Here is an 18,434-nt window from a genome sequence, read left to right as displayed (position 1 = left end):
GACATAAAGCTGGAAAGTAGAATGTTTTGTAAGATCAAAAAGGGTCTCATAATTGTGTTAAAACTAAATACTAAGTACCACGGAGAACATAGTGAAAGTACTTTTAAACTAGCAAGAAACGTATTTGGATTTGTTTTGGGAATGATAACTCTAGCTACAGTATGGGAAATGGATTGAAGGGTCAAGCCTCCCAAGAGAAGAGCAATTAGGAGGTAATTATAATGATTTAGGTGTGGATAAATGGGGGTCTGAACTTTGGTGACTCCCAAGAGATACCGAGTGTTAGGGACACTGTTGCATCCAACTCAAATGCCCTTTGCCTGGTAAGTGAACTCCTGCCCCACCTGCTATGTCTGGGCTGCTAACAGCTCACAGTACCACCCTTCCCTGGACAATTGCACCACAGAAAAAGGGAGGTGCCACACCCAGAAGATTATGCCCACCGTCAGGGCCCAGCAGTGGCCAATGACTAACAGACATGCAAGTTTAAAAGGTTATTGTATAATACAATGGATCCTCCAGAGCTTCAATGGCTCCAGACTCAAGGCAGACTTCAGTTGAGACCACATCTGAAGCCAGACTCCAGTTGAGATCATGTCCTTTCTTCCCTCTACCATAACTAGCTTCCCTTAACCCCTTTTCCTTATAAGTCACTTTTGTGAAAATTCTCATCTCAGATCTGCATCTAAGAAACCCAAACTAACACAGAGCAATAGAGACAGTTTAACATACATTAACGAATTTTAAGGAAAAGAACTTGATACAGGATGAAGATTAGAGAGAAAAGAGTCATGGATGAAACTCCGTTTCTGCTTCAGAAGGAGGATACTGAGATGGAACAGAGAAAAGATGAACCTGCTTTGCCAGCTGAAGAGGCCTCCCCACCTCTAGTAGAACCTTCCCTTCACCCTTAGTGGAAGAAACCTCTTCACCCCCACTGAAGGTTTAACCTCACATTGCCTAAGGAAATTGTATGTCCTTCCCTGAAGCAGTTTCCCAGCAAAACAATGGTGATTTCCCTCAAGACCCACCTTCATCATCCCTCTTTGCTTCTAGACCATAACTAGACTCAAGGTTAAACTCCGCTGTGTAAGGTTAAGCTGTGGTGTGGCAGATGGCATCTGAACTCACTCCCAGAAGATGATAAACGTTAACTTCAGAACAAATCAAGAAAACTTGATTTGAATGCAGATAAAGCAATGTCCTTCCCTAAAAAGTCTTGAGTTTATCACACAGTTTCAGTCAGGTTAGCTGAAGGTGGATTAGTAAGGGAGTGGGGAAAGAGAAAACAGATGTAGGATTATTCTATTTATCTCTAAGTGCTCATGGAACATACACACAATAGAAAATACGCTGGGCCACAGTACAAGATTCAATACATTTCAAAGGACTAAACCATACAGAACACATATCTGAAAATAGTAGGCTTCAACTAAAAATTTATAACAAAAATATAACTAAACATCCCCCAATTATTTACAAATCAAGCAACACAATTCTAAATTATTCATATATTAAAGAAGTGCCAATGAAAATTTTTTAATGAATTTTAACTGAAAGGCAGTAAAAACAAACAAACAAAAAATACTAGATGCAGCTAAAGAATTGCTCAGATGCTGCTATAAAGACACATGCACACGTATGTTTATTGCAGCACTATTCACAATAGCAAAGACTTGGAATCAACCCAAATGTCTAACAGTGACAGACTGGATTAAGAAAATGTGGCACATATACACCATGGAATACTATGCAGCCATCAAAAAGGATGAGTTTGTGTCCTTTGTAGGGACATGGATGCAGCTGGAAACCATCATTCTCAGCAAACTATCACAAGAACAAAACCAAACACCGCATGTTCTCACTCATAGGTGGGAACTGAACAATGAGATCACTTGGACTCAGGAAGGGGAACATCACACACGGGGGCCTATTATGGGGAGGTGGGAGGGGGGAGGGATTGCATTGGGAGTTATACCTGGTGTAAATGACGAGTTGATGGGTGCTGACGAGTTGATGGGTGCAGCACACCAACATGGCACAAGTATACATATGTAACAAACCTGCACGTTATGCACATGTACCCTAGAACTTAAAGTATAATAAATATATATATATATATATAGCTTTAAATGCAAGTACTAGAAAATAAAAAAGATTAAAGGAAATGAACTAAGCTTTCATCTCCAGAAGCTAGAAATAGTAGAGCAAAATAAATGCATAAAATGTGATATAATATGAATAGAAGACAGATATACTTGAAATAAAATTAATTTAAAAATAGTGAAAATACATAAAGACAAGGGTGGGTTTTGTGTAAAAATTAATAAAACTAATGTCCTTAGCAAAATGGGTTTTAAAATATAAGAAAAAAAACAAATTATGAGAATCGGCAATGAAAAAGCTATGCTGTAGATTCTACAGATCTTAACAAGATAATAAAAGGACATTACAAATGAATTTTGCTAATGTCCTTGCCAGTTAAAAAGAAATGAACCTCTGCTTTGAAAAATACAGCTTTCTATTTTTTGTCATCTAAAAATGTCTGTAAAAACAATATTTCAATTGAATAAATGAAATACGTGCATCCTCCATTTGCAAAGAGTCTTACAAGTTAATAAGAAATCATTCATCTACAAAATGGGCTAAAGACAAGAACAATTTCCAAAGGAAGAAGAATGAATGGTCAATAAACATATGAAAAAACTTTCAACTTCGTCAGTAACCAGAAAAATGCAAATTTAAAATATTTTGTACTAAGCAACTTTCAATTTTTATTGACAAATAATAATTGGACATATTTATGGGATAGTGATGTTTTGATACATATAATATACAGTGATTAATTTGTGGTAATTAGCATATCCATTATCTCAGACATTTATCATTTATTTGGAAAAACACAACTTTCTAAACAAACACACACACATACATACACACACACACACACAAGCAAAACCTGAATAACATACATGTGCTAAATTCGCTCTTGAAAAATTTTCCCCTGACTTCTCCCAAAAATATCAAGATTACATCCCATGTAGCTTTATCAGTGAATTCTACATTTCACTCTTAAAAAATACTACCAATTTTATATCAACATTTTCAGGAATTAGAGAAAATGAAAAAGGGCATTACAAGAAAAAATATCAGATAAATATCTCTCATTAACACAGACAAAAATTCTAAACCCAATATTTAGCAAATAAAATACAGCCATATATAAAAATAATAATGTATCATGAGCAAGTAAGTTTTGTCCCAGGAATGAAATGTTGATTTCACATTCAAAATCAATTCATGGCCACATGTGGTGGCTCATGCCTGTAATCCCAGCACTTTGGGAGGCTGAGGTGGGCAGATCGCTTGATCTTAGGAGTTCAAGACCAGCTGGGGCAAAATACTGAGACCCCCATCTATACCAAAAAAAAAAAAAAAGTTTAATTAGCTTGGTGTGGTGGCATGCGCCATAGTTCTAGCTACTTGGTAGGCTGAGGTGGAAGGATCGCTTGAGCCCAGGAAGTTAGGGCAGCAGTGATTGGTGACTGTGTCACTGCCCTCCAGCCTGGGCAACTAAGTGAGATCCTGTCTCAAAAAAAAAAAAATCAATCCATATAATTCATTGCATGAACAAAATTAAGTAGAAAAAAAAATGTGATCAATTCAATAAATAGAGAAAAAACTTGATAAGATTTAACATACGTTCATGATTTTTAAAAAGTTTAAGAAAACTAGGAATAGAACTTCCGCAGTAGGATAAAGCCTATTAACAAACATCCTACAGACAACAATGTACTTAATGAGGAAATACTAAAAACTTTCTCTGAGAGTCCGGAACAATGCAAAACTATCCATTATAACTACCTCTATTCCACACTGTGCTGGAGAATCTAACCAGGGCAATAAGGCAAAGGAAAGAAATAAGTGGCATTTATAAAAATGACTAGGAAAAATTTTAAACTGTCATTATTTGCATACAACAATTTTGTGTGTGTTGCAAATCAAAATTTATAAACTATTAAAACTAATACATTTATGAGATGCTACATGGTAATAAAAACTTACAATTAAAAAATATGCAACTACAAGATGACTGACTAGATTCAGATGGGGTGTACCTCTTCCACAGAGCAGAACCAAAATATCAAGTAGATATTCATACTTTAAATAGATCGTCTGAGAAAGAGCACTGAATTCAACAAAGAGGCAACAGCAGACACTGAGGGTGAAGGAAGGAAGGAGACATGGGGCTGCCTGTTTGGGGTTGGTAGGAGCCAAGAGCGGCCCCAGACCCAAAGAAGGGGGAAGTGAAGGAACCCCAGAGCTCCACATTCCTGGGGCAGACTTCTAGAATCCTAGCTACAGGAGAGTCCCTCAACCCCCATAGGCCTCCGGACTGGCATAGACAGCTGTCTGGAGATCATGCACAGGTGCTTCTCAAACTTACATGGGGTCTCACAGACTTCCAAGCACTGGGCAGCTGGAGCATGGTGCCATTCTGGGAGCCCATTACCCAAGGATCTCTGTCCTGCCCTGAGGCTGTCCCTGCCACTGCTGGCTGTTGGGCCAGGTAGTGAGAGGGGAGGCCAGGTGCTCTCACGTGCCTCAAGGAGAGGTTCCACTGCTTCTACTGTGGGACTGAGGTCATTTGGACCACGTACCCCATGCCTGCCAGTCTCTCCCAAACCTGCCTGCCTAGCCATTCCTATGGAGAGAGGACCACCCTTCCAAGTGGCAGGCCCACAGTGCAGCCACTGTTGCCCTACCTGAGTGTTCCTCCAGTGGCCAGGGACCAGCTTGCCCTCCCTATCACAGCCAGCACTTGAGTCCAGGGACCCCGAGGACAAGGCTGTTGGCCTGGTCCTATCCCTGCACAATTCAAGCATGTCATCCAGGAGCATGGAGATGAGATCTGTGATCTGCTCTGATGTGATCTGGAGCCCCCACAGTCAGAAGTGAGAGGAGAGTGTGGTGTGGGTTCATGCTGTGGCACAGGAGCTGGGAACCCCTCCCTTCATAGGACCAGACCAGGAAGGGTGTGGCTTGAGAGTCAAGGTTTCTGCCCCAGACAGGGAGTTTCAAGGCCTGGGGAGGCTTTGACATCTGAACCCAGATAGTTTAGGATGGGCCTAGTGGTTCTAGCCAGCTGCTGGTGGCTTGATGCTATAGGGAAACCCATGGGGTTGGAGATTTGGGGGTGGAGCAGATCCCACTGCCACTTCCAGCTGCTGATTCATGGCCACCCCTCCCCCTAGCATGAAGGTACTTCGATGCAGCAGAAGTGCCTCTGCCCCTCTCTGGATGGTTGCCCCAGTAGCCTGAGACCTGACCCCAAACCCCCAGCAGAATCAGCACTTGCACCAGCCTTGGAGAGCCTGGTCCAGGACTTCCCAGACCCAACCATGCCTGGCTTTGCCCCATCCAACCACTGCAGCAGTAGAGCATGGGACAGGGAGCCCTGGGAGTTCCATGGCCCCACCCCTTACATAGGACACCCAAACCTTCTGTAATGAACAAAATCCAAGGAAAAAATCCCACTGCTACCTCTCTCCTGGAAATGCCACCTACTGGCTTGGAAGTCAACCTGCACAGCTTATTAAACTGCCCACACAACTACACGGTGCTCAGCTGGCTCGTATCACAAGTGCCACCTACAGACCTGCAGGTAAAACTAAACAACCCAATACTATCCCTGCTGACAGAAGTGCACAGTGCTGGGGAATAAAATAAGAGACTTCCCCCCGCTGATCTCTGCAGGAGGCAGTGATCCCTCTCACATGCCCAACTGACTGTCGCTACAACCTACAAAAAACAGTATTTGAGAAAACCATTACACTAAGGCTATCTATCATCAAAAAATTCATAGATTTGGCCCCTTGGAAGTACCCAGAAGCTAAAGAGCCCTACACAATATATCCTACAGTGTGGGGAAAAGAAAGAGAGATCAGCCTGTTACTGTGTCTATATAGAAAGAAGTAGACATAAGAGACTCCATTTTGTTCTGTATTTGAGATGCTGTTAATCTGTGACCCTACCCCCAACCTTGTCCTTGCAAGAGACATGTGCTGTGGTGACTCAAGGTTTAATGGATTTTGGGCTGTGCAGGATGTGTCTTTGTTAAACAAGTGCCTGAAGGCAGCTTGCTGGTTAAAAGTCATCACCATTCTCTTAATTTCAACTACCCAGGGACATGTACATGGCCAAAGGTCACAGGGACCTCTGCCTAGGAAAGCTAGGTATTGTCCAAGGTTTCTCCCCATGTGATAGGCTGAAACAATGCTGCTAAAAGGTTTATGGAGATGTTTGCATATGCATCTCAAGGCACAGCATTTTCCTTTAAACTTATTCATGTCACAGAGATTTTTGTTCATATGTCTTACTACTGATTTCCTCCCTACAATGATCCTATTGTCCAGCCACTCCCTTATCTTTCAGATGGTAAAGATAATTATCAATAAATACTAAGGGAACTCAGAGACCGGTGCCGGCGTGGGTCCTCTGTAAGCTGAGTGCCAGTCCCCTGGGCCCACTTTTTCTTTCTCTATACTTTGTCTCTGTGTCTCATTTCTTTTCTCAAGTCTCTCGTTCCACCTAACGAGAAATGCCCACAGGTGTGGAGGGGCAGGCCACCCCTTCACTACAGTCACACCCTTAAGAAAGGAATAAAGTTCCATCCAAACAAAAGTAAATCCAAAAAGGAACCAGCATTGAATTCTGGGACCATAGGAAAAAAGTGTGTTGTGACACACCCAAAAGATCATACTACCTCTCTAGCAATGGACACTGCTCCCACATCCCAGCTGCTCCAGCTTCAGCCACAGCTCAAAGGGATCCTAGCACAGCTCCGGTTGCCACTCTAGAGGGCACAAGCCATAAGCTTTGGCAGCTTCCATGTGGATTAAGTCTACAGATACACAGAGTACAAGAGTGAAGGTGACTTGGCAGCCTCCATTTACATTTCAGAAAATGTGTGAGAAAGCCTAGATGCCCAGGCAGAAGCCTACTGCAAGGGTGGAGCCCTTATAGAGAACCTCTAACAAGGCTCCACACAGAGTCCCTACCAGGGCACTGCCTAGTGGAGGTATAAGAAGGGAGCTGCTGCCTTCCAGAACCCAGACTGGTTGAGCTTGCAACATTAGCATGGAAAAGCCACAGGGCAGAGCAGCCCAAGGCTTTGGGAGCCCACTCCTCACAACAGTGTGTGCTGGATATGGGACATAGAGTCACAGGAGATTATTTGGGAGCTTTAAAGTTTAATGACTGCCTTGCTGGGCTTTGAAATTGCATGGGGCCTATACCCCCTTTCTTTTGGCCGAATGTTTACCCAATGCCTGTACTACTATTGTTTCTTGAAAGTACATAACCCATTTTGATTTTACAGGCTTGTAGATGAAAGAAACTAATCTCCAGATGAGACTTTGGACTTGTACTTTGTACTTTTGAGTTAATACTGGAATGAGTTAAGACTTTGGGGGACTATTGGGAAGGAATGATTGTATTTTGCAGTGTGACAAAAACATGAGATTGAGGGGGACAGGGGTGGAATGATATAGTTTTGATATTTGTCCCCACCCAAATCTCATGTTGAAATATCACCCCCAATGTTGGAGGTGGGGCCTAATGAAAGTTTGGGTCATGGAGGTGGATCCCTCATGACTTAGTGATGTTCTCATGACAGTGAGTGAGTTCCCATGAGACTGGGTTATTTTAAAGTCTGTGGCATCTTCCCCCCACTTTGCTCCTGCTCTGGCTGTATGACATACCTGCTCCCACTTCACCTTCCACCATGAGTAAAAGCTTCCTGAGGCCTCCCCAGAAGTCAAGCAGATGCCAATGCTATGCTTGTACAGCCTGAAGGACTGTGAGTCAATTAAACCTCTTTTCTTTATAAATTACCCTGTCCCCGGTATTCCTTTATAGCAATGTAAGAATGGTCTAACACATTCACCATCATAAAAACTTGCAAAAGTATAAAATTTATGAGTCTCATAAAGCAGTTACACAACTGAAACTACAAAGCCACTAGGTAACAATTACCGTTATGACAGAAACAAAAACATATCAATGTCCACTGTTAATGTAAATGATTAAATTTTCCACTTAAAGGATATAGACTGATGGAAGGGATTAAAAAAAAAACATCCAGGCCGAGCCCGGTGGCTCATGCCTGTAATCCCAGCACTTTGGGAGGCTGAAGCAGGTGGATCACCTGAGGTCAGGAGTTCGAGACCAGCCTGGCCAACATGGTGAAACCCTGTTTCTACTAAAAATACAAAAATTAACTGGGTGTGATGGCACACATCTGTAATCCCAGCTACTCAGGAGACTGAAGTAGGAGAATCGCTCCAGGACAGTCCATAAGGCCCCATTCTATTGAGAATAGAGGAAAGTTTTGCTTTTGTTTTCTGGTCCTGGACTTTGGGAGTGTGTCAGTTTGTTTTGAAACCAAAAGTTGAGAGCAGAAAAGGTGATTCCATGCAAAGTTGCAGTCAGTTCTTCATCGCCTCAGAAGCTGAAGGAGAGAAGATAGTAGCAGAGCCTTCTTCTAGAGTGTCTCTATTCTCCACCTCTGGATGTCATCATACATGAGTGCTTGGCTGAGTGTCACTGATTCTCAATGGCAATGTGGGAAAGCATGGTACCTACTCCAAGTCACACCATTCTGTCTTGGGGTAGAAAGAAAAAATACATACTCTTGAATTCATCATGAGAACATGTCTTCTAGGTAATCATCCTACAGGAAGTCAGTATCTCTGTCACTTTAAATTGCCCAATCTTTGGTAGTTGGAAATTCTGCCATGTAAGTCCCCTGGGTCAGTCATTAATAAAAATCTCACAATCTCCGAGAGTAATCAGACACATGACCTTGAATACCGGCATTCCCCATTCTTCAGAGCAACCATACTACTTAGACCAGACATGGGTTCAGAAAAAAATGTATTCTCTAAACTCCGACCTTTGCCTAAAACCACCCCATATCCTAGGCTAGGCTCAACAATGCCACAATTAGCAAAACAGCCCTACAATGAAGGTTTCCAAATCTTATCCTAAACAATAGCCACAGACATATCTTTAACCCAAGTTCAATTGCATTTCTAAAAGCAGCCACTAATGACGTTTGTGGGTGCCAAGTGAGAGTAAATGAAGGACCTGACTACTGCTTTGCTAAACATTCCAGCAAGGCCAATTACTAATCCTCTGGGTACTTGAAACGTCAATGCATTGCCAAATCCTGAAGTCTGTGAGTCTATTTAAAGATTTCTCTAGAGTGAATGAAGAAAGAATTACAAAAAAGGACCTGTGTGCAAATGATAGCAGCAGAGACAGGAACCAAAAAGATGAAGATGTGTTTGGGAGACACCACTCCTGAGCTTAGTGGGTTTCTAAGAAAATAGAATTGAAAGAAGAACTTGAATCAGAAATAAAAGGAATTCTCTCACCACATTTTTCAGGGACTCAAGAAAGCAAAATTTCATCAGAATAGATTTGAGAAAACAATATCCAATCAGGTGGATTTGATTCATTTATTCATTTTATAGTTGCATTTTCCAAATTTGAAGAATTTTGCATTATTCCTAGTTTTTAATTTGGACTGAATATAGTCCTAAGAGATCTGAAAAATAGATATATTTTGAAAATTGGCTTATACATTCATAGGAAACCCAGGAAGTGAGTAGACACTAAATCCTAGAGATAATGAAGTTTTCTAACTGAAACAGCTTGTTTTCTTAGTAAATTCAGAATGACAATGGAAAGCAAAATAAACTGAAACGTCAGAATTGAGAGAGCCGTCTAGAGAATTCCAGCATCCCACTTGTCAGCTGGTAGAGTCTATTTGTGGCCGTGTTCCACGCCTGCAGGAGAAGAAAGCAGTGACCGCACTCAATCTAAAATGGAGGAATCCACAATCAGCTAGATCCAGGTCAGTGAAAACTAAATCTTTTCTCTCAAATTTTAAGCAGATTAACTTGTTTTAGCCAATTTGTTTTCAGTGAAGTAGTCTTTGTCATTACATACCCGACTTAAAGTTTAGTATTTTTCTCTGAAAATGAATTTGGACACACTGACATAAAAATATCAACAGAAAAGTCTATGCATAATGTGGCCAGACCAGGCCGGGCGCGGTGGCTCACGCCTGTAATCCCAGCACTTTGGGAGACCGAGGCAGGTGGATCACGAGGTCAGGAGATCAAGACCATCCTGGCTAACACGGTGAAACCCCGTCTCTACTAAAAATACAAAAAAAAAATTAGCCGGGCACGATGGTGGGCGCCTGTAGTCCCAGCTACTTGGGAGGCTGAGGCAGGAGAATGGCATGAACCCAGGAGGCAGAGCTTGCAGTGAGCCGAGATCGCGCCACGGCACTTCAGCCTGGGCCACAGAGCGAGACTCCGTCTCAAAAAAAAAAAAAAGTTGCCAGACCAGATGCTGCTAAGAACTACTGAAGTCACTTTTAAAACATTATGGTTAACATTTATGTCTCACTGAATGCACTGATTCTGTAGATTTCTGTTTGTCATGCTTGAAATGTTTTTCCCCTTTCGTGACTTCCATATTGCTACATTGAAGTTAGAATTGGTGAATTAAATCCATTAAGAATGATTAACCAGATAGTCACCATCTACAGAAGCCATGAATAAAGAGGAAGCAACTTAGCAACTGAGTTTTCCTGAAAACCAAAGATATTTTTACTCACCTTTAATGAAGTTCAGAGGTCATGATGCTGACTGATTTCTGTTTCTAGAAATTTTTGAGGAAAACTATGTGGTTACACTTTTGCCAGGGGTTAGGGAAAGAAGGAGAAAAGGGGGAGGAGAAGAAATAAAATATCTTACGCTCTTTTGTAACAACATGTACTTACTCTTGAAGCTCTTGGGATTATTCAAAAATATCTACATTCTTATATATATTCAATGTTTTCAGTTAGCAATATAAATTTCCAGTTGTTTACCAGTTAGCAATGAAAACTACAAGTTCATCTTAATTGACCAAACCTATGCCAAAAGAGAAAACTGCATTATCTCAGGTGACCCTAACATTTCTGTCTTGCCAATAGAAAACTCAGGGAAAAAATCATGACTCATTTAATTCCATTTGTTAAGATGTGAGTGGGGAAATATATCTAATCCAGTGTATAATTCTACATGTGATAAAAATCCAACCAAGAGGAAAATGTATTTATGAAATATCATTAAATTGTATAACTTGGCACCATTTACATAGCCACAATTAAAGATGCAGAAAGAGTGAGCATGAAAAAAAGGGGTGATTTATAGGGATAGATGCAACAGTCAGGGATGTTGAATGAATTATCCTCAATGAGTTGTTATTGCGATAGTTACCCAGCATTCCAAAAGAAAAATATCTCCATTTACAGCTCTGTCTCTATCTGTGTACATGTGCATTTATATGATAGAAAAGGACAACAGATCACAGAACACAGCAGCTTAGATTTAGTAAGGCTTTGCACTTTAGTATCTAATATGCATATTAGTATCTAATATACATACTGGATTCATATACCCATAAATAACCCTAACAAAAGAAAGTATAATTTCAAAACATTTGTTATTGATAAGATTTGTCCTCTCTAAAAATGAAAGAAAGCCGTATGTGAAATTTTAGAGCCAGAAAGGAAGTTTGGAAGTCAATATTTATAACAAGATCTTGTTTTATTGTGGTACTTGTAAGATATTATCACTATTTCATTAATATATGAATTAGGAGAAATCTAATCTTCTGTTCCTCTTTACGACTCTGCAAAACAGCAGAGGTGAGTGGCAAAGTAGCTCCATCACCCCCAAAAACCAGGACTAAAGAGGTGATGAAATATTTTAGTACTGAATTTAAAATATCATCATTCAGAAATACTGTTTTTTTTTTCAGATCAGCCATATACACACAACCTGAGCTATGAAAAACATGAACAATGTATCAGAATTCATCCTGCTGGGCCTCACTCACAATCCAGAACTGCAGAAACTCTTGTTTATTATGTTTTTAATCACCTACTTGATCACATTGGCAGGTAACCTGCTCATCTCAGTCATCATCTTCATCAGCCCAGCCCTGGATTCCCCCATGTACTTTTTTCTGTCCTGTTTGTCCATTATAGATGTTTTCTACTCTTCTTCCATAGCCCCTAAAATGATCTTTGACTTGATCTCTGAAAAGAACACCATATCCTTCAATGGCTGCATGACTCAGCTCTTCGCAGAACATTTCTTTGCGGCTGCTGAGATCATCTTATTAAGTGTCATGGCCTACGACCGCTATGTGGCCATCTGTAAGCCCTTGCACTATGCAACCATCATGAGTCAACCTATGTGTGGATTCCTGATGGGGGTGGCTGGGATTCTGGGATTTGTGCATGGAGGGATCCAGACTTTGTTCATAGCCCAGTTACCATTCTGTGGCCCCAATGTCATCGAGCACTTTATGTGTGATTTAGTACCTCTTCTAGAGCTGGCCTGCACAGACACTCACACCTTGGGGCCTCTGATAGCTGCCAACAGTGGATCATTGTGTTTCCTCATTTCTTCCATGCTGGTTGCTTCCCATGTCATCATCCTGTGCTCCCTAAGGACTCATATCTCTGAAGGGCGTCACAAAGCTCTGTCTAGTTGTACCTCTCATCTCTTTGTTGTCATCTTATTCTTTGTCCCTTGTTCATACCTGTATCTAAGACCTCTAACCTCCTTCCCCACTGACAAAGCTGTGACTGTGTTTTGCACCCTATTTACACCTATGTTGAACCCTTTAATCTACACCCTCAAAAATAAGGAAGTGAAAAATGTCATTGAGAAGCTCTGGAAGCACATAATGAAAACTGATAATAAATAAATCTTATGACACAAACATTTAGGCAACAATATCTGGTGATATTTCATAGAGAGTTATTCTATTTCTTGATCGATTAAACTTGGGACAGTCAATTATCTTATCCTGTCTCCATCAATTTTTATTAGGAGGACATATAGTAGGCTGCGCTGACATATTCATTAAGGCCCAGTAGTAGTGCCAACAGCCCATGATACTTTTAGGAGCCCTTGAAATGCTTAATTTCTTTAAAAGAAGAAGAAGAAAATGAATATAATCTAAGTACAACTGGATTATATTTCTCTTTATACCAATACACTCAGAAAATACAACTTTTAATACTTTTTATGGAGGAAAGAACTTACAAGGGCAAAAGTTTCAAGGGCTCACAAAACTTACATTGTTGTCCTGCTTGTGGGTATGAAACGGATTGACAGCAACATGTTTGACACCTTTCATACCCAGCACTACAGCTAGAATGAAGTTTTATTTTACAAGAGGACAAACAACTATATATGAAAGGGCTAAAAAGAGCATTTTCATGAAAACTTACTTTTAAAAAATTATATCTCCATTCTCTATAGTATACAATATCTACAAAAAGAATTGAAAGTTTTTTTTTTTTTTTTAGACAGAGTCTCACTCTGTCACCCAGGCTAGGGTATAGTGGTATGATCTTAGCTCACTGCAACCTCCACCTCCTGGGTTCAAGCGATTCTCATGCCTCAGCCTCCCAAGTAGCTGGTGTTACAGGTGCACACCACCATGCTCAGCTAATTTTTGTATTTTTAGTAGAGACAGGGTTTCACCATGTTGGCCAGGCTGGTCTCAAACTCCTGAACTCAGGTGATCAACTCACCTTGGCCTCCCAAAGTGCTGGGATTACAGGCGTGCACCACCGCACCCAGCAAGAATGGAAAGTATTATTGACTGGAGCAAAAGAAATAGATTTGATAAATATAACTGATAAAAATAACAATAAAGTTAAGGCAAAAAATATCTGTACATTAAAATCAGGTTTAGACGCCAGCAAAGGAAAAGAAAGCTCTGAAAACTAAACAGCTGTCATAGGAAATTGCCAGAGACATAGAAGTTTGTGTCATGAAACTGGATGACAGTGATCACAAATCTAGATTATAGAAAAGAATCCATACCATGAATGCAATGAAATGCTAAAAGATTCAGATATAGTCAGATGCTTTGAAGTTAGGGATTAAGAACCTTGGATCAAACAGACTTGATTTCTCACCTGGTCACCGCAGTAATTAGCCTTATCAATGTAAGCAAATCTTTTAACCTCTCTACCTGTTCCTTCATCAGTAAAAGGAAAATAACATTACATTTTTTTTCAATTATGATAATTAAATGATTTAAATTGAAACCATGAGTCAGCTGAAAAGTCATAAAAATTGCTCCAACACTGAATACCCTTCAGGGATGTCACCAGAGTCTAAGGTGTGCAGCGAACTGCAGTTCCTGACAAACGATAACAAGAACATCACTACTCTTCTTCAGTCCCCACAGGCACAGCAGGATTCAGTGTCTGTCTCAGATCACTGCATTTCAAAATCTAACATTAATGTCATCCATTTACACATACAGACAGCACAACAGTAGGTTGTTTTCTTACCTAGGACACTTACTGGAGCCAGCAACCAGGTCTTTGGAAATTAAAGTCTATCCCATCACTTACTTTCTCTTCTGTTCTGAGATGAAAATACTCTTCAATGTCTCTGCAGTTACAAATGAGAGAGCTGGTGGGAGCCACTGGGAGATGCCTGAGCAGAACTAAGTTTAGAAGCTCTGATGAATGAAAGATCCCATCCTGTTCTGGTCCTCTGAAAGAAGAGTCAGTGCCAGGGACCAGAAGATCTGTCTCTGTACTGAGCTCGTGGTTCCTGTGGGAGAGCCCAGAAACATGTTTTCAGGAGAGCATTTCCGACTCATGGAGTTGCACATCACCAGATATGGACATTATCTGTGTTCTCAGGACTTTATATCAGGTCACATCTTGCATACAATGCCTTTTTAAAAATAAATGCATTGTCATAATTTCCTATCAGTGCCTATTTTGTAAATACATGCAAGCAACAGTACGTTTTTTAAAAGTAAATGTATCCTTTTAAAATGTAGTTGTGTATCATTTGACCCAGCAATCCCATTACTGGGTATATAACCAAAGGATTATAAATCATGCTACTATAAAGACACATGCACACGTATGTTTATTGTGGCAGTATTCACAACAGCAAAGACTTGGAGCCAACCCAAATGCCCATCAGTGATAGGCTGGATAAAGAAAATGTGGCATATATACACCGTGGAATACTATGCAGCCATAAAAAAAGGATGAGTTCATGTCCTTTGCAGGGACATGGGTGAAGCTGGAAACCATCATTCTCAGCAAACTAACACAGGAACAGGAAACCAAACACCGCATGTTTTCACCCATAAGTGGGAGTTGAATGATGAGAACACATGGACACAGGGAGAGGAACATCACACACTGGGGCCTGTTGGGGGGCGGGGAGCTAGGGGAGGGATAGCATTAGGAGAAATACCTAATGTAGATGACGGGTTGATGAGTGCAGCAAACCACCATGGCACATGTATACCTATGTAACAGACCTGCACATTCTGCACATGTATCCCAGAACTTAAAGTACAATTTTTTAAAATGTAGTTGTAGTTCCCAAGAAAAACAGAATGAGAAATAAGATAATATAAAAACAAGAATAATGCCAATTGTGATAATGATTATAACTAATTTTTATTAAGCACTGTCTGTGAATAAAGTCCTGACCTAAGCACTCACTTTATGTTTTATATGTATTGGAAGCAGTGAATTTCTTTTTTTAGCATTTTATCTGACAGATAAAATTGCATATATTTATCATGTACAACATGATGTTTTAAAATATGTGTACTTTCTGGAATTGAGGTGGATCAGCAGGACTTGCTTTCCGAGCACCAGTCACAACCCTGCTGGTCAAAGCAGGATGCAGTAAAGAAACTGACTGAAATCAGCTAAAACCAAGATGGCAATGAAAGCGACTTCTGGTCACTCTCGTTGCTCATTATACTCTAACTATAAAGCATTGGCATGCTAAAAGACACTCCCAACAGTGCCCTGACAGTTTATAAATGCCATGGCAATGCCCAGAAGTTACTTTATATGGTTTAAAATAGGAGGAACCCTAGGTTCTGGAAACTCTCCACCTCTTTTCCAGAAAATTCGTGAATAACCACCCACTACTTACCATAATTAAGGAGTAGCTATAAATATACCTAGCCAGCAAGCAACGAGCACTACTCTGCCTATGGAAAACCTTGCTCTGTCTATGGAAAAGCCATTTTCTTGTCCTTTGTTGCTCTAATAAATTTACTTTGTTTGTTCTGAATTCTTTCTGGCACAAAGCCAAGAAACTTCCCAGGCTAAGCCACAGTTGGGGGGTTCATCTGCATCATCTTTCCTGGTGACTACAAAGGGACCAATAATGTGAAGGGACTAACGAGCTGAAGGGATCTGAGGGAGACATTTACCTGAACCCCAAATTAAGACCAATTGGCACCATTTGGCCTTCATGGATGGGAGAGTGTCCCCTTTGTTCACCCTCCTATTCAGACGATTGTTTCTATTCAGGCCTTTTTGTTTCTTTTGTTATTTTGAGAGGTCCCTCATTGCACTCTGGATTTTTTTACATTCCCTCTTGGATTGTAGGTTAGAGTCCCACCCTACAGGCAGTCTTGGTCTTTGTCATATCACCATTTTCAGCGGCCTCCTCTAGTCCCTCTTTTTCCTCAACCAAAATGCTTTCTTCCCTTTTTTGTGGAATTCAGACTATGAGAATCCTGTCACCCTATTTTTTGGGGGTGGGGATTAAAAAAACTAAGAATTTTATTGGCACAAATTACTGGTTTCTATCCCATATTTTCTCAACTATCATTTTTTATTTTGTATTTTTTACTTTAAGTTCTGGGATACATGTGCAGAACGTGCAGGTTTGTTACATAGGTATACATGTGCCATGCTGGTTTGCTGCATCCATCAACCCATCATCTAGGTTTAAAGCCCCACATGCATTAGGTATTTTTCCTAATGTTCTCCCTCCCCTTTCCCCCCAACCCCCAACAGGCCCTGGTTTGTTATGTTCCCCTACCTGTGTCTATGTGTTCTTATTGTTCAACTCCCACTTATGAGTAAGAACATGAGGTGTTTGGTTGTCCATTCCTGTGTTAGTTTGCTGAGAATGATGGTTTCCAGCTTCATTCATGCAAAGGAGATGAACTCATTCTTTTTTGCTGTCACCCTATTTTCACCTCTCCTTCTATACTTTGCTTATTACAACACCTCTTTTCTTGTATTCCATTTGCCAGTGGATGCAGTCATCACTCTACTGCTCACTCATATCTCATAATTCACTTTCATCACACCCTGCTAACTGTACTTACACCCTCTTTGCAGGAACTGGTGACAACTTCCCCACTGACCTTTCTTGAGAAAAAAAGGTGAGAATTTAAAAGGGAAAATAACCGGGCTCTCACTAGACTTAGAGAAACTTCTGTAGAGATCCTCATTAGACACAGGGACGATGGTGAGCATCCCAAAAAACTCACCACTAGGGTGCCTTTTAGGCAATTGGAGCAAATTCATATTGACAGCTTCAAGAGAAAGAAATTCATTTCCTGCTGCAATACCATTTGGGTCCAATACAAATTGGAAAACCAAGAAATTTGGCCTAAAAATGGTTCTTTACATTATAATACTATTTTACAGTTGGACTTATTCTGTGAAAAGGAAGGAAAATGGACAGAGGCCCCTTATGTACAGGTGTTTACAGCCCTTAAACAGAACCCTCACTTAAGGGAGAGCTGCAGGATGTGTCTGGCTCATGTTACTTCCGGATACCAAGAAACTGCACTTCCTAGATGATACCCTCCTAGATGCTCTCCCTAGGAGGCCCACATGCCCCCTGGAGCCTCCTCAGTTCCCTGATTCTGAGGGGAGTCCACTAGTTCTCCAGTACAGGATTTCACCTAAGGTCATCAGACATCCCTCCCGCTTAGCCAGTTAGGCCCAACCTATACCCCCTGCTGCTTGAGGAAATAAGCCCAACCAGTACCACCAGGAGTGAGGCCCCATATCAGCCCCTAAAATTGAACCTGTGTCCATTGCAAGAGGTAGCTGACAGATATAGGGGAACAATCAGTGTACATGTGCCTCCTTTTGTGTCTGATTGGATTTTATGCAAGGAGAAATTTGGCCCATTTTTGGAGGATCCAGGGAAGTTTACAGAGGAGTTTGTTAAATTGACCGTATACTTTGACTTAACTTGACAAGACTTGCAAATATTATTGTCCACCTGCTGTACCATAAGATAGAAACAAAGGATTCTGGGTACTGCCCATGAATACGCAGATGGAGTAACTGCTTGAAACAAAAGCCATGCCATTTATCACGTGGAGGGAGATGCAGTTCCAGACCTGGACCTCAGTGGGATTGCCAGAGGGGTTCCCAAGATTTCAAATGCAGAAATCACATGGTAACTTATTTAAGAGAAGGTATGGAAAAGTGTATGGTTAAGCCAGTTATGACGAGGTTACAGAAGTAACTC

At 40.8% G+C, this 18,434-nt stretch overlaps 1 protein-coding gene across 3 annotated transcripts; it reads left to right on the top strand.

Moving 5' to 3' along the window:
- The first annotated feature begins 9,879 nt into the window (after window positions 1-9,879).
- On the top strand, window positions 9,880-15,025 carry LOC102128840 (olfactory receptor 4C45). 3 transcript variants are annotated; one of them, XR_006692331.3, is made up of 3 exons: window positions 9,880-9,922; window positions 11,887-12,028; window positions 14,559-15,025. XR_006692331.3 is itself a non-coding variant. In XM_015434725.4 (2 exons), exon 2 carries the CDS (start codon window positions 11,914-11,916, stop codon window positions 12,841-12,843), a length of 930 nt encoding a protein of 309 aa, XP_015290211.3. In that variant the 5' UTR covers window positions 9,880-9,922; window positions 11,887-11,913; the 3' UTR covers window positions 12,844-13,261. The 3 variants fall into 3 exon arrangements, 1 of the variants encoding a protein (XP_015290211.3); XR_006692332.3 differs by lacking the exon at window positions 11,887-12,028; XM_015434725.4 differs by lacking the exon at window positions 14,559-15,025 and having other exon boundaries at window positions 11,887-13,261.
- Window positions 15,026-18,434: the final 3,409 nt, after the last annotated feature.

This window comes from Macaca fascicularis, chromosome 14, assembly GCF_037993035.2.
Source record: "Macaca fascicularis isolate 582-1 chromosome 14, T2T-MFA8v1.1".
Classification (NCBI taxonomy): domain Eukaryota; kingdom Metazoa; phylum Chordata; class Mammalia; order Primates; family Cercopithecidae; genus Macaca; species Macaca fascicularis.
Note: the sequence above shows the minus strand (reverse complement) of the source record. Positions and strands in the feature narration are given on the sequence as shown.